The following is a 22,076-nucleotide window of genomic DNA, read 5'->3' as shown; positions in this document are numbered from 1 at the left end:
TTCGAATAATGGTAGGCGGCTGCACGGACTATGAAATAACAGACAAACCATTGTTGCTTTAAAAAGTGTAAACGTGGAAAGCAAAAATTCTCCCTTTAATTGCCGGCAAAATTTTCAAATGCATTCTTTGGGTCCCAATGGGAACCGTAATGGCACTTGCTTGTTCCTCTGTGTGTCATTTCGACTTTTGTTTCTCCCACTGTTCTGGCGTCAGGGTCTTCTGTTCCAACGCATGGATGTCTTTGAGCTCCTCCGCTAAGCAGGTGTTTACCATCCTAAAAAAAAGCCATTCCCACTGTTCGTGTTATGTCCGATCAAAAGCATTGTCATTCTGGAATTTGATTTTCGTGTCCATTGCGTACCTGTGTCTCTGTAAGAGGGGCTTGCCCTCAAACTGGGAAGAGACTACAACCACTTTAAAGCTGGTTGCACATCTGTTGGCGGACATGTCCTCCACGTCCTACACAACACAAATGCGGGAGAATATTAATATTGTCTGCAAAAGCTCCAAATTAAACAAGCGCAAGATACCTACCACATGTTCCGCCGCAAGTAGTGTTTTAAGTTTGTCCCGGATGTGATCGGATGTTATGGCCATGCCTGCAACAGCAGAAAACAGGTAACGGTTAATGCCCTTACGCCAAGACTACCTTGTGCATAAATGTGACCATCGAAGACATTTCTCCAAAGTTGAACTACAACCGAAAGTAATGTTCCTTTTAATGCAAATTTAAGGCTGGTAATCGTTATATGAAAAAACAAAGTCAGCACACGAAGACGATCAAGTTTATCCCGCACTAAAATGAATCAAAAACACATACTTGAAACATTGTATTTTGACTTCCGGCTAATTTTAGTTTTGCGAGAAGGTCCTGGGAAACACCGAATCACATTGCATTGTCATGAGCACAGCCAATTAGATGGCCAGGGGAAAAAAACGAGAGCGTCACTTAGCTTGCGTCCTTAAATGCCTGATTAAAATATTTATTTTTGTAGTGGAGAAAAGAGACGTCTACGTTATTTCTTTCCGACAGCTAGCCTATACATAACAAACGCAATACAAGTTTACATATGGATAGCTTGATGTAAATATTACACGAAAGCAATATTTTATTTAGGAACAGGCAACATTTCTTGACACCTTGGTCACAGAGAGAGAGAGAGAGAGAGAGAGAGAGAGAGAGAGAGAGAGAGAGAGAGAGAGAGAGAGAGAGAGAGAGAGAGAGAGAGAGAGAGAGAGAGAGAGAGAGAGAGAGAGAGAGAGAGAGAGAGAGAGAGAGAGAGAGAGAGAGAAAGAAAGAAAGAAAGAAAGAAAGAAAGAGAGAGACAGAGCGTGACAGCGTGTCGGTTTGGGTGAAATAATATAAATATATGTACTAAGCCCTGGAAACAGTTTTTAGGGGAGAGTGGGCGGGGATTGTTTGATTTCAATTTCGAAACATGCGGTCCTGTAAAAGATCCAATCACAGGACGGGATTGCATTAACAGCCAATCAGCCTCCGTAAAATCTAGAGCGTGGGGTCGTGTATTTTCCAAGTAGCAAGTTTTTGGGTGCCTGAGCTAAAGTACTTCTTCTGGAATTAGTAAAAAAAGGATGTTTTTTTTAATTTGAGAGTCATTATATACAATATAATTTTACTCATGTACTTCTATTTTTTTCTTGCTAATACGACAACAAGGATTTTTTTTTACGAATTAAAAACAGGCTATAGGCGCAGGTTCCTCATAAAGCGGACCAAATGTTTGAACAGAAGGATGGAATATTGTCAGCGGTTCATTTAAAAAGACAAAAACAACACTAATGTTTCTTCGTGACATTGGGACAATCGATCCGCGTTTCGTGTTTTATGGAAGCCAGTCCAATGGCGCAGGAGGTGGAGAACTTCTTTGGGGTGTACATGCTGTACTGCCTGAACCCCAAATTTAAAGGGCGAATCTACATCGGCTTCACGGTGGACCCCGAACGCAGACTGAAGCAACACAATGCCGGGCGCCACAAAGGAGGTGCCAAGAGAACCAGCGGCAGAGGACCATGGTATGCAATTGCAAGACACTCGACCCCTTCCACAAACATAGTCCGCACATGAACACTTGGCTTCTGTCGCAGGGAGATGGTCCTCGTCATACATGGTTTTCCCTCAGACATCGCCGCCTTGACAGTAAGTCAACACGGGAGTCGTAGGGCGAACCTTTCTTTCGTCCAAAATCAAATGAATGTCATTGTAATCAATGAAGCAAGTGTGTAATACGTTTTGTTTGCTAATATGTATTTTTTAAACAATACTTTGTTTTGTCTGTGTAAGCTCTCAGTCGCACAAGAGTGGTCCATCGATGAAAACGTTTCTTCAGCCATCATCTGGATGACGCCTGAAAAAAACCTTTTCATCAATACTTTGTTTTGATCATAAAATAATAGCGTGCATGTTTTCAATTTATCTTTGCAGCATAAACAAATACTTCGTGATGATTTTAAAATGTTATTTACAAATCATAGATAAGTAAGAATATACAGTACTGTATTTCTAAACGTGCTTTTTCATTCATTTTAATAGACCCATGCTCACCTTTGAACAGTCATGATTAACCAGTTAGACAGAATTAACAAGTATTTTAAATAAAAAATAATGACATAATATTCCGTAAAATATTTTACTAATATTACATTACTTTTCAAATGCTTTATTTTTATGATAAATTCAGAAACTCATTGTGACAAATCAAATAAGTAAGCATGCTCTTCCATCTTTAAATAAATTGCAGTTTAACAATAGCATTTGTTGAACGAGAAGGAAAGTCTGCAAAAAAATTTACAATTTCTGGAGGTGAGCAGAATGTGTGAATGTTATATTTGGCTCATGTTTTAATGTGTTAACAATCACACTCAAATTATATATATATATATATATAAAAATTGTGCGTAGCCAATAGAGGTATAGATTTAGACACATTTTATTGTCCATTAAAATGTTCCAATTCTTTAGCATCGTTGCTTCTATTCTTTGTGACAAGCTCGGATTCCATCAATATATGCAAACCGTGAAAAAAAAGGGCATCCGACTTTATCGCAGTTGGTGAAAAGGCTTTTTTGTGTCTCATCAGTTTGAATGGGCGTGGCAGAATCCGCATTCCTCCCGCCGTCTGGCCCACGTCAGCCGCCGCGCCAGGAAGGAGTCGGGCCTTCAGTTCCATTGGCGCGTGGTCTCCAACATGCTGCGTGTGGCCCCCTGGAGCAGGCTGCCGCTGACGGCTCGCTGGCTCAAGCCAGAGTACAAGGTGGACTTTGAGCCCGCTCTTCGACCGCCGCCGCACGTCTCCCTTGCCTTCGGGGCCGTCAGGGCCAAGAAGCCACGACCGGTAGACACGTGTGAAGACCGGAAGGAGGAGACTTGTCGGTGTTTTCTCTGCAATGGCTCGCTATCGGTAAGTTGTTGAACCTGATCCAGAACTTCCCGTTTGATCAGTGCTCTCTTGGGTCCTGCCTTTCAGGCCTTTACGTAAAATATATCCACCGCTCAAAGGTGCTAAGAGAATATACAGTCAAACCTGGGTTTTCGAACGTCTCGGTTCTCGACCGATTCGGTTTTTGACCAAAAATGTCGAGTGTTTTATGCCACGTTTTACAACGGAAATTGGGTTCTGGACCAAACTGAGCACACCTGAATGCATCACTGGACTTCCCTCTGCCCATAGAAAAACCTATTCTGTGACTGTAAAGTGACCTTGAGAGTTTTGAGCGGTGCTTGTCAATGAAATGTATTATTATTATTGTACAGTGATCCCTCAGCTCACGAACTTAATTGGTTCCCAGAAAGTGTGTCTAAGGCGAAAAGTTTGTCTGCTGAACATTTATTTCCCATAAGAAACCATTAAAAATTAGAATAATCCGTTTCCAGGTCCCCATAAAACATAATTTCCGACTAAATAAGCCTTAAAACTACACAAAATATCCCTTATGTGTAATAAATGTGCTATATGTATTGTAATTGAACAGAAACACCCTTAGCAGAAACACCCTTAGCAACACGTAGCAATGGTCGACTTAGCGTACTGGTACTGGGACGCGAAGTCACACAAACGCTCATGTCGTTGTTTTTTTTTCGATGATCTCCTTCTTCTTCTCGACCGTAATTTTCTTCGGCTTAAAACTAGCCTGCGGTGGGGTCTTTTTCGGTCCCATAATAGCAAAAGTACTCCACTCGAGAACAAACCACATCCTCACCCAAAGAAAGGGGGTGACAAAAACTAGTCCGCCAGCCACCGTGGCGCTGTGTGGTTTGGTTCGTCCGCCGAAAACTAGTTCGTCAGCCAAGACTATATGCTCGCGAATTTAATGTTCGTGAGGTGAAAAGTTAGTGAGCCAAAGCCTTCGTAACCTGAGGTATCACTGTACGTCACTTCCTCGTGTAGCGTTCCATTGCGACTGATGCATGATGCTCATGTGCTGTTCCATTGTGAGCAGTCTTGTTTGTATTGTTCAATCACAATTAAAAAAAACAGATATTGATTTTATTGATTATCATGGGAAATGTTTCGGTTTTCGACCAAATCAGTTTTAGAACAGGTTTCTGGAACAGATGGTTGAAAATCCACGTTTGACTGTACAGTAATACCTCGGTTTACGAATCCCTTGGCTTACGAACTTTTCCTTCCTCAAAATGGTGAAAGAAGAAGGCTACATTCCTCATCATGTGTTTAATGCTGATGAAACCCGCTACTCCATTCCATCAAGCCATCAACGACCATCACAAAGGTAAATAAAATGACTTTACTGTACAGTACAGTTTATTTCTTTAATTATAATACCATAGCACATTTATTATACATAAAATAAGGTATATTTGTGTCGTTTTAAGGCTTAAAAAAGCAGAAAATTATGTTTTATGGGGACCTGGGAATGGATTATTTTTTAATGGTTTCCTATGGGAAATTAATTTTTGGGATACACACTTTTCGCCTTAGGCACTCTGTCTGGGAACCAATTAAGTTTGTAAGCCAAGGTATCGGTGTTATATGGACCAAAACGTAAAAAACAAAACAAAAAGCATGCCTTCCTTGGTTGAACGCAATTCACGTCTGCGACTGGAGGCAGGCTTGCGATTAATCGCACTCTCTATCCTCACAGACTCTGGAAAAGGTGCGTTGTGTCCACGCGTCGTGCGGAATGTGCAGCCATGTGATCTGCCTGGCCAAGCGTTTCCTGCGGCCCGAGCCCTCCCACCTCCTCCCCGTGGGGGGCCGCTGTCCCGCCTGCCATCGCGACGTGCTCTGGGGGAATCTCATCCGCCTCAAGCAAGGTTGCGCCGAAGACCCGCAACACTCGACTTTGTCAACTTTCGAAATCAGTTGTCCTGCTTTTCATTGATGGAAGTGTCTGAAATAACGTCTGCCCGGACGCCCGGGCCGTGCAACTTTTACGTCGGCCGTACAACTTACAAAAGGTCTCCCTCCGCCCTTGTGGCCGACAACTTTGTCACGAAAAAAATAAAATAAAATAAACATTTTTTTAAATCAAACGTTTGCTTTATTTAATAAAGCAAACGTTTGAACAAAGATTTCAAAATCGGAATAAATCATTCCGATTTAGAAATCTTCATTTGGTTTGGAAATTTCAGCATTTCGGTTTGTTTGGCAATTTGTATACTCGGCACGGCAGCTAATCAGAAGCCTGATTTGTGCTTCCAGACTTTTCCGAGCATTATAAGGTCGTGCATTTGCATATCATTTTCCAAAGTAGATGCGCAGACCCTATGCCCCAGAAGATTCAAAAGAACATTATACCGTGACTGTAAAGTGCCCTTGAGAGTTTTGAAAGGCGATTAGAAATTAATATATCATTATTATTATTAAAAGCATCGTGGAAAGAGGAGGTCACGTGGATTGTAGCAGACGACGCAACGCAAACATTGCATTGTGCAACATGCCGAACGGTGTATGGACAAACGACAACTGGAGCAAAATCATCAACAAGGGATATTTACTATAAATTAAGCTAGGGAGAATTTGTGATAGGTACTTCCTTAATTAAAAAAAAAAAATCATTAATACTTTGTAACAATGTTTTTTTGTGACGAGACGTCTTATTTTTTTTCAAGTTGTGAAAAATGGGGCAGGCAACTTTACAGAGTTGTCTGCCCTGGTGTCCGCTAACTTTTTGTCATGACACACTGTTGATGGCATTTGTTTTTAATCGAATGGGTGCGGATGTTTTGGGGAGACTTCAGCATCAACACTTAATATTATGGTGAAACGCTTGCTACTTTCATTGAACAGGAATCGAGCAGCTTCATTGACTCATTTGAGCTTTGTGCCTTCCACAAGATGAAAGGATACAAGAAAGAAGTCGTTGACCCGGTCACCCTTTTCAAACCTCCCAAAAATTATTGTCATGCTCTAATCATGAATTGACCACAACAACTTTATTTTTACATATCCGTTTTCAACGCTATTTACAATCTCATAAAAAGGCGATTTCATCAAATGGTATTTTAAAGCCCCAATTGGTCGTCCAGGGGTGCTCGACTTTTAATGGACAACCGACACCTCCGGACAAGTTGCGTCCATAATTTGTAAAATCACTTCAAATGACTTCTACTGAGCGCATTTTCAAAGATTCCACCGCATATAGCTATATTTTACGTTTTAAGACTCGCGCTGAATATTCAGGAAGTCTTGTTTTCGAGTTGATGACGATGCAGGAGTGACATTGCTGAGGCAACGCCCCTGACCGAGAAAGCGACACACACAGTGCATTTTGGGTACTTTTTTTCATCTCAAAACACTGTGTTGATCGCGAAATTAGAAGGAAAACTACATAATTAACGCAATGGTGAATCGTTGTGTGTCGCAGCAAATTGCAGTAACACGCATAAAGAAGGTGTAAGTTGACACAAATTCCCAACGGACAAATCAGCCCATTTCCGACGGAGCTTGTGCGCCATCTTGTGCATTTTCTGGGCGCTACATTGGAGTCCAGACGGCTCAAATTGATACGGAAGGACTTCTTTAATTGATTGCAAACATTTATGCTTTCCTCTTCAGAACTATTTGAATCATATTCATAACTGGATGAGTCACAAGAAAGCATCTTCTCTGAAGCCATTGTTTTGATTCTGGAGCAAGGCAGTGTGTGACCAATAGTGACGTCACGAATAAGGGGGCGGGACTTTCTGAATTTCCCCAGTTTTCGAGCTCATTTTGTGGCAGTTTTGGGACACTTTAAGTCATTTTTATTGGTGTTTTGGATTGGATTTGCCTTTATTAGTCTCGCAGTGGAGAAATTTACATTTCACAGCAGCAAAGTGATTTGACTAAAAATATCAGCCTGCGTGTTTTGGGTATTTAGATGCTATAAAACCTTTTTCTGACGTTAGTTCGGAAACAAAAAAATGGTGTCAGTTGTCCTTGAATACTATAAATGCAAAAGACAACATGGCAACAGCTCTGCTTGCTAGTCGCCGACCATTAACGACTGGCAGTGATGCAGATCAGGCGCCACCGTAAATTAAATCGATCCTGTTTTTTTATTGTCATTTTTATCTCCAACATATCACCATACAGTCAAGCCTCAGTTTTCAACCATGATCCGTTCCAGGAACCTGTTCGAAAACAGATTTGGTCGAAAGCCAAAACATTTCCCATTAGAATTAATGTAAACAATGTCTGCATTTTTTTATCGTAATTGAACAATACAAAGACGCCTTGAACGCTATACGATAATGCGTTGCTCACAATGAAACACGACACAAGGAAATGACGCATAAGGAAGCGGAGGAGATTCGAGTGGTGCATTGAGGTGCGCTCAGTTTGGTCAAGAACCCATTTTTGGTTATAATCCAAGGCATAAAAAACACTACATTTTTGGTCGAAAACCGAATTGGACGAGAACCTATAATAATATAATATAATATTTATAAGCGCCTTTCAAAACTCTCAAGGTCACTTTACAGTAACAGAATAAGTTTTTCTGTGAGTAAGCAGCGGGAGCCACATGAGCCAGTGTTCACTCAACCCGGAATAACTCAAATATACAGTAAATTAGCTCGCTAGCTAGCTAATAGATAACTAATAGAAACTAACTATCTACAGTGGGACCTTGGCTTACGAACTTAATTGGTTCCCAGACATAGTGTGTAAGGCGAAAAGTGTGTATCCCAAAAATCAATTTCCTATCGGAAACCAAAAATGAGAATAATCCGTTCCCAGGTCCCCATAAAACATAATTTTCTACTTTTCTAAGCCTTAAAACTACACAAAATGTACCTTGTTTTATGTATAATAAATGTGCTATAGTATTATGATTAAAGAAATAAACTGTACTGTACAATTAAGTCATTTTATTTACCTTTTTAATGGTCGTTAATGGCTTGATGGAATGGAGTGTCCGGTTTCCTCAGCATTAAGCACTTGATGAGGTGTGTAACCTTCTTCTTTCACCATTTTGAGGAATGATCCCTTGTACGTGCTATCTCTGTGATAATTTTATTTAGTTCCTCATCAATTGTGATCTGTTTAGCTGGGTTGATAGCTTTTTGCATCAAGTGTACAGATGACTTGTGTGGGTTATTTGTCGAGCCTGATTGATGGTATATTTAACCTTCCAGTCTACACTGTGCTTTTGAACTTTATCAACTTTATCAAAGTTGAAATGGGTCCAAATGTCACTGTTTTCTATCCATTTTCTCACCATTTTTACTTGTTTTTTCCGCTTTTCTGTTTGTTTTTGTTTCAAGCTCTGTCCTCTCCCTTTCATGTGTGTGTGTGTTTTGTCACTCTCTCTGTCTGCCTGTCTCTTTAATGTTTAACCCCCCCCCCCCACACACTGCTGGGTTCTTGACCAATCACGTGGCTTTAACCGAAGACGCCATTTTGTTTTTTGGAGAACGGCCTTTTTTGGAGACTCTGTCTGTAACCCCATCGCCCACTTCTTGACCAATCACGTGGCTTTAACCTATGACTGGGGCGGGGAATAGAGGACAAAAAAAGTCCGCTGTCATTTCCTTGTTTGGAGAACGGGCTCGTTCACGAACGACCACTCATTGTGGCAGCTGTGTGTGTATCCCAAAAAATAGTTCGTATGCCAAGGTAAAATTTTCATAAATGTAACGTTCGTAAACCGAGGTCCCACTGTATTAGTTATCTGGCTATCTAGCTAGCTACCTAGGTAGCCATCTATTTGCTATCTAGATTTTGAAAGCCCAGGTTTGAATGTATTATTTATTTTTGTGAGAGTGACACTGATAAGGCGCTGACACAAAAATGCATGATATTCGGAACGTCCCCCACACCCCTATTTCTCCTAGCAAATGATTCGGGACCAGTCCGCGCAGGCTCCTGCCATATTAGGCCCCCCCGATGTCATCACGGAGACACAATTGAAAGGGAACGTGAACCATTGCGGTATCGCCAAATGTTTGGGAAAGAAAATTTCAATTCCACTTCCCATCATCAAATGAAATGGACAAATGGATGTGACACTGAGTGCGTGGGGGAGAGGTTACTTGAATCACAATCCCTACCCTCCGTTGCAGAGACACAATGGCGATGGAAGGTACATACTAGGGAGCCATCATAAATGAGGGGATCTCATCCCGCGGCGGGCGAGGATCCGCTCGGCCCGCGACAAACAAGCAAGTGAACAGAAAGGGCACCGAAGACGATAGACTCGGGACAAGTGGCATCGGGATCCCATCGGGCTCACGGCTGGGCTGGTGTTGGCGGCGACGTCTCCATGATGATCACCGGCTGCCGTGAAACACAAGCATTTGAAACAATTTTGCCTTCTCGGAGGTGGCCCGTCCCAGCTTGTCTCACACGTTGCACTTACCATTTTAGAGGCCGGGCCGCAGCAGTTGACCACCTTGCAGGCATAAGCGGCCAGCGTGACGGAGATGGCGAATAAGGCCATCTGGCTCAGCATGTTCTGTGCAAACAGGTGATGCTTCGTGCGCTGGAAGTGACAACATAGTCAAACCTGAATTTTCGACCATAATTAGTTCCAGAAAGCTCTTTGAAAAACGATTTTGGGCAAAAACCGAAACATTTCCCATTATAATCAATGGAATCAATTTTTATTTTTTTCACTTTTAATAGAGATTAGAAAGAATAGAAGTTATCATATTTAAAAGTTTCATGTTATATGCTTTTTGCCAATTTTATGCTTATATGCTTAGTGAACATGTGTGACTCGAGTACACAATGAAAGCACAGAAACCATGGGTCAATCTGAATTGAACAGACACAGCCTATTAAACTGTCATCTTAATCTAGTCTTGGACATAATTTAGTACTTGGTTAACTCTTTCCTGAGACAGAATTTAGGACTTGAAACTCCTCACAGGAAGAGCTCATTAGCCAGGTTAAAAATCCATTAGGTCTTGGAAAAGACAACCAATTAAAATATCTGTTTTATTGCTTACAGCTGTTGTTGCTTACAATGTCCAGGGGTGTGGTATTCTAATCGGGAAACTATGTTTTACTAATGTATCACTTTAATTTGCATATACTCTCAATAAATAGCTTGGGAGAGGGCTGCAGCATTTGGGCGTTTGTCTTGAACGGCTACGTCCCCTGCCGGCAGTAAAAGACAATCTTTCTGGGTTTCTCTAGCAGGCGCCATTTCCCCCGGCAGCGCAAGCAACTCCCCTTTCCCCCATTGGTGGACAATTAAACTTGAACTCACTTCAATCCCGTGGCAGCTCTCAGCCGTGGTGCTATTGGAATCGTGCTCGTAGTGCCAGCAACGTGGATAATAGGTCTCGAGGTCTATCAGGAGCCAGATGACGTTAAGCAAGGAGGCAACGCTGGACACAATCTGCATCCCCAAATTGGCCCTCAGCTAAAGCACACGCACAAATAGATGCAACCCCTCAAACGATTGCAGAGAGAGAATACGCACTTGAGCCTTGGCCCACTCACCGTCGGCAGGTGGAGGTTCTTTGCCGCGATTGCCACGCTGCCGGTGATCAGCACCTGTTATAACAACCGTACAAGCCATTTCATATACATACATATTAAATGTGTGTGTGTGTGTGTATGTATATGTATGTGTATATGTATAAGCTTGGCCAAATATATACAGTAAAGTCTCGTTATATCGATATCGGATATATCGATAGTCCCGGTTATATCGATACTATTTCTATGCACGCACAGAGAAAATTACATGCAAACAGGGTCGGATATATCGATAGTCCCGGTTATATCGATATTTTTTCGGACTCCCTTGAATATCGATATAACGAGACTTTACTATATATATATATATATATATATATGGCTGTATTTTGCTGTATTCTGTACGATTTTTGCACAGTTATAGATGTGTAAAGTGTACTAGAAAGTTAGTTTGTACGGGAAACGATACAACTGTTAAATATAATTTTGAGATATTTTCGATTCCGTTTTCGTCATTAAATATTAGCAGTAATGTTAATTGTAACAAATATCGATACTCGTAGAAAGCAAAGCGACCACCGAGACCACAAGTCCGTTCGAAAGGTCTCGAGAAGAAACAAAAGTTCAGAAAAGATAAGTTCTGGTCAAGCGGATTTTTATTTTGAAATCAGTTAAATTAAATATTTTACCGCGTTTGCTTTCGCTGTAACATCATTCATATTTTATCAACATTATTATCGTAAGAACCCAAATTCATTTTTTTTTGCTGTGGACAAATCCAATTTGCTAAACAACAAAGAACATACTTGATTATGGTTAGAAAAAAGTTGTAATTTGTTACAAGTATAACTGTTTTCACCTGAAATGTTGTTAATAAAACTGCAATGAAATATTAAACACTTGTAAGTGTTTTTTCTCAGTAAGGAAAAATTGAGCGGTTAGTAAGGTTACGGTGTCTCGCAGGTTGACAGGTATGCGTCTATCGCAGGTGACGCCATTAACTGCGAAAAACTGGATTACTGAGTCATATGTTATTTTATTTTGAAATTTGTATTTATTACGTATTTCCTTTTAAGCAATAAAGTGAGTAACTTGATATCTGCCAGGGATTGCGAGTCATATCGAAACACATTTTTTACATTTCTTTCTTTATTTTTTTACATCGGCAGCCCCTCCAAAGAGGCAGGAGGTCTGTTTCGTGAATCAATTTTACCTTTGTAAATATTTATTGAAGAACATTGTTGAACTATGTTTGCTAATAATCCGAAAGAAATGTGTTTTTAGCTCTTTTGTAGATGTTGCTCACAAATAAATGACACGATCATCGGTAAAGTTGCATCCTTGTGCGCTGTCATAGCATGTTTATTACAATGGGCTACATCAGAGGTAGTCACTAACCTAATGTAAGGCAATCAGAAAACCATAATAACGATTTGTACAAAAAAAATGTGCTGTTAAAAAGTAGCGATAACTCAGTACATTATCCTCTTGTGTTTTGATCCAGTCAATTACAAATGTACACAAAGTTATAATTCCAGAAACGATTTGTTTGTGGGAGGGGAAGGGGGTGACGAGGCATTTGACCAAAATCTGAAAACTAAAGTGAAAAAAAAGCGTGAACATTTTTGGATAATCTGGAAGTGATTTTTGTGCTTACCAGAACGGATGCCACGATGATATTGGTGCGGTAATTGGACGGAAAGATACTCGTGATCAAAATCTGATGCACGCTCATGAGAATCTGCGTGATCTGCGATTGAAAGAAAGGGTGACTTTAAAAATCAAAACAACGTTGAGTGTGTTTTTGCACGAGCCCGGTCGTACCCCGAGAGCTTTGGGCTCGGCCTCCAGATACTTCTGCTTCCTGTTGGCATCGCGCTGGAATGTGACGGTCACCAACGGGTTTTGGCCGAAGGACTCCGACTCAACGGCTTCTTCTAGAACCAAGCAAAGGAACACTTGTGAGCTGGTGCACAGTGTTGCAATCACCCCAAAAGTCAGAACAACATCTGGATTTCATCAAGTCAAAGTCTCAACGTATTCTCACTCCACACGGTGAATTTCTCGAGTGGAAAGCGGTTTAGGAGGATGTTTTACCTGCCATGATCACACAATGTGCAACAACTTGAAAGTTTTTAGTAAAGAGCAGGAGAAAGCGTTTGGTTTTCTGCGTGTTGTCAGTTCGGGACCAGCGGTTACGTCAAAGCGCCACGCCTCCTACTCCCATCGGGAGTGCGGCCGTCGCACTGTCTTTCGGGGAATGTAGTTTGCAAGAGCCGTCACTACCAAATGGTCACAGCAGGGGGTGGCAGAGTTAAGGCGAAATCGGGTGAAAAAAACATGATGTCATTTACATAAACTCCACGAGGAGTCTTTTCGGTTTATGAACCATAAAAATGGACTGCTTTAGAATTTTAAATGCTTAAAAACACGAAATATGTCACACACCATTTGCTTCGGACAGCTTTTGTCATTTATATTTTGCTGTGCTCAGGCCCAAGAAACCAAATGTAGAAAATACAGTTTGTGTGTGTTTGTATAAGTATCTATCTCTCTGTCTGTCCGCCCCCCCCCCCCCTCTCTCTCTCTCTCTCTCTCTCTCTCTCTCTCTCTCTCTCTCTCTCTCTCTCTCTCTCTCTCTCTCTCTCTCTCTCTCTCTCTCTCTCTCTCTCTCTCTCTCTCTCTCTCTCACCCTCTCTCCCTATTTCTCTATCTATCTTTCTGTAAGAGTATTATTTTGTTATATCTATCCAGTATTATTTCATTATATCTGTATTATTATTATTATTTATTTATTTTTCCACTGGGAGACTAATAACGGCAAATCCATCCCTCTATCTATCTATCTATCTATCTATCTATCTATCTATCTATCTATCTATCTATCTATCTATCTATCTATCTGTCTGTCTGTCTGTCTATACAGTATTATTTTATTATATATATATATATATATATATACACTATTATTTTATTATCTTCTTCTTATATCTGTTTATTATTATTATTATGATGATGATGATTATTATTTCGCCACTGCGAGACTAATAAAGGCACATCTATCCATCCATTATTATTACAGACCGATCCCCCCCCACGCGCGCACAGTATCGGACACAAAGGTATTGTTTTGTGTTGAGCAGAGCAAGCCAATCTATTTTGTGACCTCGCATTCCAAAGTGTGGAGGCATCGAATGCAACCGAGGGCGGGGAGATCATGCCGACACACGCTCGCTTTGGAAACTCCTCAAGCTCGCTCTCACCTTACGCGTTTCACCAGGAAGTTCCCGCGTCCGCTTTTCTTTTCCGCATTGGGCGGGGCTGGATTTTCAGTTACCTGTAAGGCAGAGCGAGCGGAGGTTTGAACTTGAGCCGAGGGGGGCGGCGCTGCTCGCCTCATTCCTGCCAAGAAAACGCCCGAGCTCGGTCTTTGCGGGCAACTTAAGGCGCTCAAGTCCACGTGTGTCGTACGCAGGTGAGTGTGAGTGCCAAGGTTTTGCCCGCGTGCGTCCAACGCGTTCGACCAGGAAGATTCGGGATGACTGGCGTCAAGACACGCCCCTTTCTCGATTGCTTTCGACGCTTCATTCTAGAGATGTGACCAATGTTTTCAATAATAATTCATCACACATTTTCTAATACCATATTAAATAGCTTTCAAATGGTGTATAGATTATTGTTCTATGACAAATAATAAGGAAATAATGCAATTTTTAATTTTCGAAATATGAAGGAATTTTCTGCCTGTAATTACACAGTTAAAACAATGAAAATCTGTGACCCAGTTCTTTATTACAGTTTAAACTATCACAACTTTCTTAATTTTTGGCAGATCTTAATGGGTGAGGTACATTTGGAAAGCTTTTGAAATTCTAAACAACGACAGACAACACAAGAAAATATTCAAAATATAAATTAGCAAATATCAATGATCGAATGCAGGCATATTTTCGTCAGAAATCTAAAATGGCTGTTACTGAATACTAGGAAAGAAAATTGTGAGCTCTAGAAATATATATGCTATTGCTTCTCTTTGCTTGACACTTGGCAATTATGTAGAAAAATATATATTCTACCACTTCTATGAGTTATAAAAATACAACTTACTCACTTTTATAAACTATAGTGTTAGCAAAAAGAGCGTAAACTTCAATCAATTTCCTCCCCCCCGTTTCTCGTTGTCGTATTCGGAAATTTCATGAACCAGCATGGAGGGAAACGTGTACTACGTCATCATAAGATGCATCGCTTGGAAAATCCCACCAAAACCATTATGTACTTCACAAAAATGCAATGATATATGACTGCGAGTATACAGAGTGCACTTGGTTCACTGGACAGAAACAATTGCGGTGGAACATAGGTCGCTGTAGCGTACCTATCTTGTGTTTTGGTTCCAGTGTCACCTCTCCCGCCGAGATTCTGACTTCAAAAGTGGCCAAAGTGCTCACACTGAAGTAGAAATGATCATATTTGTGCCAATAAAGTAGAAAAACAGAATACGATAATATAATTTGAAACATGCCTGAGTGGAGAAGTCATTGTTCATTTTGTAAGTCAACCAGGTACGAACCCCAAGAACTAATGTACGGGTGTCAAAGTTAAGGCCCGGGGGGCCAAATCTGGCCCGCCACATTATTTTATCCAGCCTGCGAAAGCAAATCAAACAAGTGAGATTCCATTCTAAAGTCCGAACCAACATTTCAAATTGTCCTATGTAAACTACAATAATAGTCATTATTTTTTACTTCTGATTTGAAAAAAAAAATCTTCATTAATTGTTGTGAACTCTCTATGTATTATGTGGAAGGGGATTAAACATTCTAATGGCTTTCCTAAATTCATAAGGGCTCCCGAGAGGAAATTGTAAGTACAACGTGGCCCACGGCAAATAAGACTTTGACACCCTTGAAGTAATGAGTCGAAGAAATTGATTGGGTCTGTTTCCAAACAGTAAAAAGTATATGTCGGTGGTGGAGGAGAGTAATCCGTCGCCAGCTTTTCAGAATCAGAATCAGAAAACTTATTTGTCCAACAATGGGGAAATTTGCAGTCCACAGCAGCAATTTGAAACGGGATGGGGTGGGGGTGAGGTGAAAGATAGAAAAACAAGATATTCTAAGCATAGTAAAATAAAAATGTCAACTGTATACAGTGATACCTCGGTTTACGAACCCCTTGGCTTACGAACTTTTCGGTTTATGAACGTTAAATTTATGAAACATTTACCTTGGCATATGAAGTTTATCTTGGCATACAAACTTTTTTCGGACACGGAGCTGCCTCAATGAGTGATGTGTTGTTCGCGAACAAAACAAAATGGCAGCCGACTGTTTTTTCCTCTATTCCCCGCCCCTAGTCTTCGGTTAAAGCCACGTGATTGGTCAAGAGGGTGGGTGGTTTAAACATTAAGGAGACAGGCAGACGACAGTGACAAAGTTTCAACTTTGATAGTTCAAAGGCAGAGTGTAGACTGCAAGGATAAAATATCCCATCAATAAGGCTCCACAAATAACCAGCACAAGCCATCTGTACACTTGATGCAAAAAGCTATCAACCCAGCTAAACAGAACACAATTGATGAGGAACTAGATAAAATTATCACAGAGAAAGCACCTACAACGGGTCATTCCTCAAGATGGTGAAAGCAGAAGGTTACGTTCCTCATCAAGTGTTTAATGCAGATGAAACCGGCCACTCCATTCCATCAAGCCAACAACGACCATCACAAAGGTAAATAAAATGTCTTTATTATACGGTACAGTTTATTTCTTTAATTATAATACCATAGCACATTTATTATACCTAAAATAAGGTATATTTTGTGTCGTTTTAAAGGACAACTGACGCCCCCGGACACGTTGTGTCCATAATGTGTAAAATGGCTTCAAATGACTTCTATTGAGTGTTTTTTTACAAAGACTCCACCACATATAGCTATATTTTACGTTTTGAGACTCTCGCAAAATATTCAGGAAGTCTTGTTTTCGAGTTGATGACGATCCCCATGTGACGTCACGTTTGGACCGCCCCTGACCGAGAAAGCGACACTCAATGCATTTTGCGGTACTTTGTTTGGTCTGAAAACTTCGTGATGATCTGTGTTGATGGCTTTCCTCTTCAGAACTATTCATAACTGGATGAGTAAAGCATCTTCTCCGAATCTGAAGCCATTGTTTTTGTTCTCGAGCAAGGCAAGACGTCTTGGCGTCACGTCACGAACTGGGAGCGGGACTTTCTGAAAATCCACAATTCGCAGCTCAATTTATTGCAGTTTTAGCACACTTTAACGGACAACCGACGTCACTTTTTTGTTTTTTAACTGACATCAGAAAAACGTTTTATAGTATCTAAATAACCCAAAACACGCAGTATGATATTTTTAGTCAAATGCAAAACACCAATAAAAATGACTTGTCCAAAATCTGCAAAAAAATGAGCTGCGAATTGGGCATCACTCAACCCTTAACTAACTCAAATAGATAGAAAGCTAGCTAGCTAGCCAGCTAGCTAGCTAGCTAAGAGTTTACCCCACAAACAAACGCTGGGAAAACTCTGAGAAAGGAGCAAGGTCTCGCTTGTTCATCAAGCGTAACGTAAGAACCCTGCGGCGCCGTGTCACGAGCGCGGCGGGGCGTATTGCCTCAGAGCGGTTTCCTGGTTTCATGGGGCCATTTTGCAAATGACTCTGCCGTGTTGTTTCGTATTCAGAGTCCCTGCCGGATGTTGCCCTCAAACGTCACGTTGGAAACGCCGGAGCCGAGAGGGGAGCTGGAGCTCTGGCTCCTCAGCCTCCGCCTTTCGCAGTACGTGACGTGCTTCCATCAGGGCGGCTACCAATTTCTGGAGGACTGCGCCGACCTGACGGATGAGCGCCTGCGAGAGCTCCAGGTGCTCCCGACCGGCCACCGCAGGCGCATCCTTCGCGCTTTAGAGGTGCTGGGCGTCACCAAGAAGAAAAGTCGGGAAGAGGAAGGGCGGAGAACCATGGCTGGCCCGAGAAACCGCTTCCTGGCGGAGGGTCCAAAAAAGGGGGGCTCCTGTCACCACTATAGCCCAAAAGAAGGGCGACAGGTGCTATTGGAAGGGAGTCAAACGTTGCCCGCAAGAGCGCAGCCGGAAGACTCCGACCCGCCAGCCCGCGAATCCCTGTTGGATGATCGTCCTGGTTCCTCCTCCACTACCTCCTCATCCAGCAGCACAGAGTCCCTCCCAACCTCTGAAAAACTACCCGACCGGGAGCTCGTCCCGGAAGACGCCACTTTTGAACCTTATGTCACAACCCCGAGCGAGGACGAAGCGTCCTCCGGGTGCGGCATGGTGGACAACGCCATCTACAACGCTCAGTCCGCATGTACGCTTGCCAGAGGTCCGCGGCCGACTCGCTCTTACCGGCTGAGGCACAGACCGGTGCCCGACATCCCACAGCAGCACAGGTAATGCGACCAAACGGCGAGCTAGCGCCTATAGCGACGAGTTAGCGTGTCGACCGTATGAATCATCTTTATTGGCCAAATATGTCAAACACACGGAATTTTTCTCCGGTTGGACACGCTGCACTTATATTATCATTAAAAAAATAGACTTGACAAATAAGTACGGAAGGATCAAGCAGAGCTAAAGTGATCAGTGGTAGACTCAAATACAGTAAAGTCTCGTTATATCGATATTCAAGGGAGTCCGAAAAAATATCGATATAACCGGGACTATCAATATATCCGATCCTGCGCCGAACTGCATTAAACAAAAGCCGCCAAAAGAGGGCAGCCAAGCGCCATATAAGAAACGGAGCTGGCCATTACCTCCCTTTTTTTTGAGAGATGTTCCCCCAAAGTTGCCTCAAAATGGCACATATAATTCTTTAATGATTGTAAACATGTATGCTTTAATCTTCAGAACTACAGTGTATTTGAAACATATTCATAACTGGATGTGTAACAAGAAAGCATATTATCCGAATCTGAAGCCATTGTTTGGATTCACAAGCAATGCAAGACGTCTTGGCGTGAAGTCATTTTTATTTGCATTTGAATAAAAAGTGACATCGGCTGTCCTTTAATACACAGTATGGAATGTTAATAATTTTCAAAATAATCGCGCTTCAGCAGACAAAACAAGAAACATTGTTGCAAAAGATGATTGCATTCATATACAGTAGAGTGGGCATGTACATAACACAACAGGGAAACTGCAACGCTTACATCTTACTGTATTATGTATACAATTTAAAAAAGTCATCAATCTTCTTCTGCTTCCCATTTTTACCTTTTAACACAAACACTTCAATCTCGTCTGCTACACACGAGCTAGCGTCTGAAAATGAAAATGGCTCTGCTACACGGGTGCTGGGCACGTAACCAAGTCACCTGACCAAGTCGACCAATGGCGCGACTGATGGCGTGACACGTGACCAAGTTGACCAATGGCGCGACCGATGGCGTGTCACGTGACAAAGTCACATGGCCAAGTCGACCAATAGCGCGACCGATGGCGGCTCATGTGACCAAGCCGACCAATGGCGCGACCGATGGCGGCTCACGTAACAAGACACGTGACCAAGTTGACCAATGGCGCGACGGATATATCGATATAAACAACAAAAATGGCCGGCGGGGGATGAAAAGGAGCACCGTAATAACCGGATTATCGTCATAACCGGGTATCGTACTAAACGGTACTAATTATACATAAAAAGACTAGAAATGTGCAAGGGAAATGAAAATAGTATCGTAATAAGCGGTACTATCGATATAACCGATATCGATATAACGAGACTTTACTGTATGTTAACAGTTGTACAGGTGGAGCTGAAAATCAGTGAACCCAAAAACCTCAAAGTGATCAGTCGCTGTATTTGTAGTAGCGCCTGACTCAGGGGAGTACAGTGATACCTTGTCTTACAAACTTAATTGGTTCCCAGACAGAGTGTGTAAGGCGAAAAGTGTGTATTCCCAAAATTTATTTCTCATAGGAAACCATTAAAATGAGAATAATCCGTTTCCAGGTCCCCATAAAACATAATTTTTGACTTTCTAAATATACTTTATTTTATGTGTAATAAATGTGCGATGATATTATAATTAAAGAAATAAACTGTACTGTATAATAAAGTGGTTTTATTTACTTTTGTGATGGTCATTGATGGCTTGATGGAATGGAGTTTCCTCAACGTTAAACAGTTGATGAGGAACAGAGGCTTCTTTCACCATCTTGAGGAATGATCCCTTGTATCTGCTTTCTCTGCGATCATTTTATCTAGTTCCTCATCAATTGTGTTCTGTTTAGCTGGGTTGATAGCTTTTTGCATCAAGTGTACAGATGGCTTGTGCTGGTTATTTGTGGAGCCTGATTTATGGGATATTTTATCCTTGCAGTCTACACTCTGCCTTTGAACGATCAAAGTTGAAACGAATCCATATGTCACTGTTTTCTATCCATTTTCTCACACTCTATCTGTCGTCTGCCTGTCTCTTTAATGTTCAGACCACCTTCCCTCACTGCTGCGTTCTTGACGTGGCTTTAACCGAAGACTGGGGGCGGGGAATAGAGGACAAATAAAAGTCAGCTCCCATTTCCTTCTTGGGAGAACGGGCTCGTTCGTGAATGACACATCACTCATTGTGGCGCTCTGTGTGTATCCCAAAAAAAAATTCGTATGCCAAGGTAAAATTTTCATAAATTTAACATTCATAAACCAAAAAGTAAAGGTGGTGGGCAGGGTGCGGAGGGTCCAGTAGGATTTTCCTTCTCGAAGAAAGTCGCAGATCTCGCGCTTCGGCACGAACAAAACTCCAAATCTGGTGACAAACTTCTCCCAAATTTAATTTCTGCGACATATTACCCAAGTCTGGATCCCAAGTAATTCGCGCAAGACTGCCGGTGCCGGTGTGTCTCCGACGTCAAGCGCGACGGTTTTTGAAAGTCCTCTCACTCTGAGTTGTTTTCCTGATGGTTTTCGCTGCTCATCTTGTTCCCAGGCGCGCGCCGGCGGTGCAAACAAGTGGGCCCCAACACCCGACCGTTGGCGGCGGTCCCGACGGTGCGAACGGCACACGGAAAGGTACGCGCCGTCTTACAGGCGCATCGGCTTGCCACATGACATGAATATTTCATACAGCGCCCGAGTCGGCGGCGCTATTGTTTGCCTGCATGAAAGAATGTAAGGGGGAGGCTTAGGAGTGGGGGTGGAAGTCTGCCGTTTGGCGGCAGTGTCGCGGGAAGCGCCGGCTTGCATCTCAGGGAATATCGTCTCTCAAATCTTGTCCCCCTCCAACTGGTGAGACCTGAGTCTGGATTGTTTTCTGGTAACTTTGAAGAACTTTTTTTCTATTTTGGCGGGGAGGGGGGTTGAATTTTTTTTGTCCTCTTCCAGAGTTGAGTTGAGTTACTGCAATGGGAGATGGCAGGCATTTGAAGCCAAACGGTTTTTTTGTTTGTTTTTTTTTTGTAAATGCGCGCTTTTTGGTTTATATATAAATATATTATATATAAAAAACTGTATATATATATATAGTTTTTTTGTAAGTATATATCTATAAAAATACAAAAACATGTGATTGTGTACACTCCTTCTTCTCGTTAATTTTCATTATTTGGTGTATCACTGCAGTCGTATGAAAGAAAGTAGGTCGAACAGTCATTTGGGAATTGTAATTCACTGCACAATTATCTACGCTGCGTTTGTTTTTTACCTTGAACTCTGCAAATATCTCATCCGTAAAAGCACAAAAACACCAAATCACGTAATACTTAAACTGACTAACAAGTAAAATAAAGCATTTAAAAAAACACAAATATTTGCAACAAAGAAACATTTGAATGACAAAACAGGAGTGATGATGAAATATCAAGTGGAAATACAGCTGTGTAATCTCTCAGTAGTACAGAAGTGGTCCATCGATTAGAAGTTTTCTTCAGCCGTCATCTGTACTTCTTTGAAGGTGTCGGATACTCCCCTTTCAAACCATCAAAAAATTAGTTCGCTGACAAAGCCTCTTGGATAAGAAGCGAAAGGTCCGACACCTTCAAAGAAGTTCAGATGACGACTGAAGAAACCTTCTCATTGATCAAGTGGAAATGCAACAAGCCAAGCATCATGGCCACCATGCGTCTGGCATGTCCATAAGTCGCCACGTCGTGCTTAGATAAATGACAATGGCGTAAAGCATCTGTTCGGGAGCTTT

General features: G+C 41.8%; 4 protein-coding genes across 8 annotated transcripts in view; 2 read left to right on the top strand and 2 right to left on the bottom strand.

The window, feature by feature from the left end:
• Nucleotides 1-50: 50 nt before the first annotated feature.
• Nucleotides 51-917, bottom strand: LOC148902363 (bolA-like protein 2). Its single transcript, XM_088990856.1, has 4 exons — nucleotides 822-917; nucleotides 536-600; nucleotides 363-460; nucleotides 51-275 (listed from the first exon to the last, which is right to left on the bottom strand). Exons 2-4 carry the CDS (start codon nucleotides 596-598, stop codon nucleotides 176-178), a joined length of 261 nt encoding a protein of 86 aa, XP_088846982.1. The 5' UTR covers nucleotides 599-600; nucleotides 822-917; the 3' UTR covers nucleotides 51-175.
• An 807-nt stretch (nucleotides 918-1,724) lies between these two features.
• On the top strand, nucleotides 1,725-7,349 carry slx1b (structure-specific endonuclease subunit SLX1B). Of its 3 annotated transcripts, none has more exons than XM_088990846.1 (5): nucleotides 1,725-2,035; nucleotides 2,108-2,159; nucleotides 3,100-3,420; nucleotides 4,666-4,750; nucleotides 5,123-7,349. In XM_088990846.1, the coding sequence occupies exons 1-5, from the start codon at nucleotides 1,848-1,850 to the stop codon at nucleotides 5,488-5,490; spliced, it is 1,014 nt and encodes a 337-aa protein (XP_088846972.1). In that variant the 5' UTR covers nucleotides 1,725-1,847; the 3' UTR covers nucleotides 5,491-7,349. The 3 variants fall into 3 exon arrangements, with proteins under 3 accessions (XP_088846972.1, XP_088846973.1, XP_088846974.1); XM_088990847.1 differs by having other exon boundaries at nucleotides 1,726-2,035; nucleotides 4,669-4,750; XM_088990848.1 differs by lacking the exon at nucleotides 4,666-4,750 and having other exon boundaries at nucleotides 1,741-2,035.
• Nucleotides 7,350-7,497: 148 nt separating this feature from the next.
• Nucleotides 7,498-13,130, bottom strand: LOC148902361 (membrane-spanning 4-domains subfamily A member 4A-like). The gene is made up of 7 exons (XM_088990852.1): nucleotides 12,991-13,130; nucleotides 12,718-12,830; nucleotides 12,551-12,643; nucleotides 10,915-10,968; nucleotides 10,679-10,834; nucleotides 9,824-9,946; nucleotides 7,498-9,741 (listed from the first exon to the last, which is right to left on the bottom strand). The coding sequence occupies exons 1-7, from the start codon at nucleotides 12,995-12,997 to the stop codon at nucleotides 9,694-9,696; spliced, it is 594 nt and encodes a 197-aa protein (XP_088846978.1). The 5' UTR covers nucleotides 12,998-13,130; the 3' UTR covers nucleotides 7,498-9,693.
• A 992-nt stretch (nucleotides 13,131-14,122) lies between these two features.
• Nucleotides 14,123-22,076, top strand: part of arap2 (ArfGAP with RhoGAP domain, ankyrin repeat and PH domain 2) — a 96,636-nt gene continuing 88,682 nt past the window's right edge. Inside the window, exons 1-3 of one of the 3 annotated variants that reach the window (XM_088990829.1) lie at nucleotides 14,123-14,368; nucleotides 17,605-18,329; nucleotides 20,871-20,953. In XM_088990829.1, the coding sequence (XP_088846955.1) occupies nucleotides 17,617-18,329; nucleotides 20,871-20,953 (796 nt within the window). In that variant the 5' untranslated portion in view covers nucleotides 14,123-14,368; nucleotides 17,605-17,616. Of the gene's footprint in view, nucleotides 14,369-17,604; nucleotides 18,330-20,487; nucleotides 20,557-20,870; nucleotides 20,954-22,076 lie in introns of those variants that run through there. The other 2 variants (XM_088990828.1, XM_088990830.1) reach the window with 2 other exon arrangements.

The sequence above is a fragment of the Hippocampus bargibanti genome, linkage group LG02 (genome assembly GCF_051943395.1).
Source record: "Hippocampus bargibanti isolate YZ-2025 linkage group LG02, ASM5194339v1, whole genome shotgun sequence".
NCBI classification, from domain to species: Eukaryota; Metazoa; Chordata; class Actinopteri; order Syngnathiformes; family Syngnathidae; genus Hippocampus; species Hippocampus bargibanti.
Note: the sequence above shows the minus strand (reverse complement) of the source record. Positions and strands in the feature narration are given on the sequence as shown.

Bases quoted from the DNA above. Each gene is read 5' to 3' on its own strand.
- LOC148902361 (XM_088990852.1), bottom strand. The intron at 10,835-10,914 runs GTGAGTGGGCCA...CGTGTGCTTTAG, and splicing joins AGAACCTCCACCTGCCGACG to CTGAGGGCCAATTTGGGGAT. The intron at 9,947-10,678 runs GTGAGTTCAAGT...TGTCACTTCCAG, and splicing joins AGAGCTGCCACGGGATTGAA to CGCACGAAGCATCACCTGTT.
- LOC148902363 (XM_088990856.1), bottom strand. From the start codon at position 598: ATGGCCATAACATCCGATCACATCCGGGACAAACTTAAAACACTACTT. The intron at 461-535 runs GTAGGTATCTTG...TGTGTTGTGTAG, and splicing joins TACTTGCGGCGGAACATGTG to GACGTGGAGGACATGTCCGC. The intron at 276-362 runs GTACGCAATGGA...GCTTTTTTTTAG, and splicing joins CCCCTCTTACAGAGACACAG to GATGGTAAACACCTGCTTAG.
- slx1b (XM_088990846.1), top strand. From the start codon at position 1,848: ATGGAAGCCAGTCCAATGGCGCAGGAGGTGGAGAACTTCTTTGGGGTG. The intron at 2,160-3,099 runs GTAAGTCAACAC...GTGTCTCATCAG, and splicing joins CAGACATCGCCGCCTTGACA to TTTGAATGGGCGTGGCAGAA. The intron at 3,421-4,665 runs GTAAGTTGTTGA...AAATGGTGAAAG, and splicing joins TCTGCAATGGCTCGCTATCG to AAGAAGGCTACATTCCTCAT.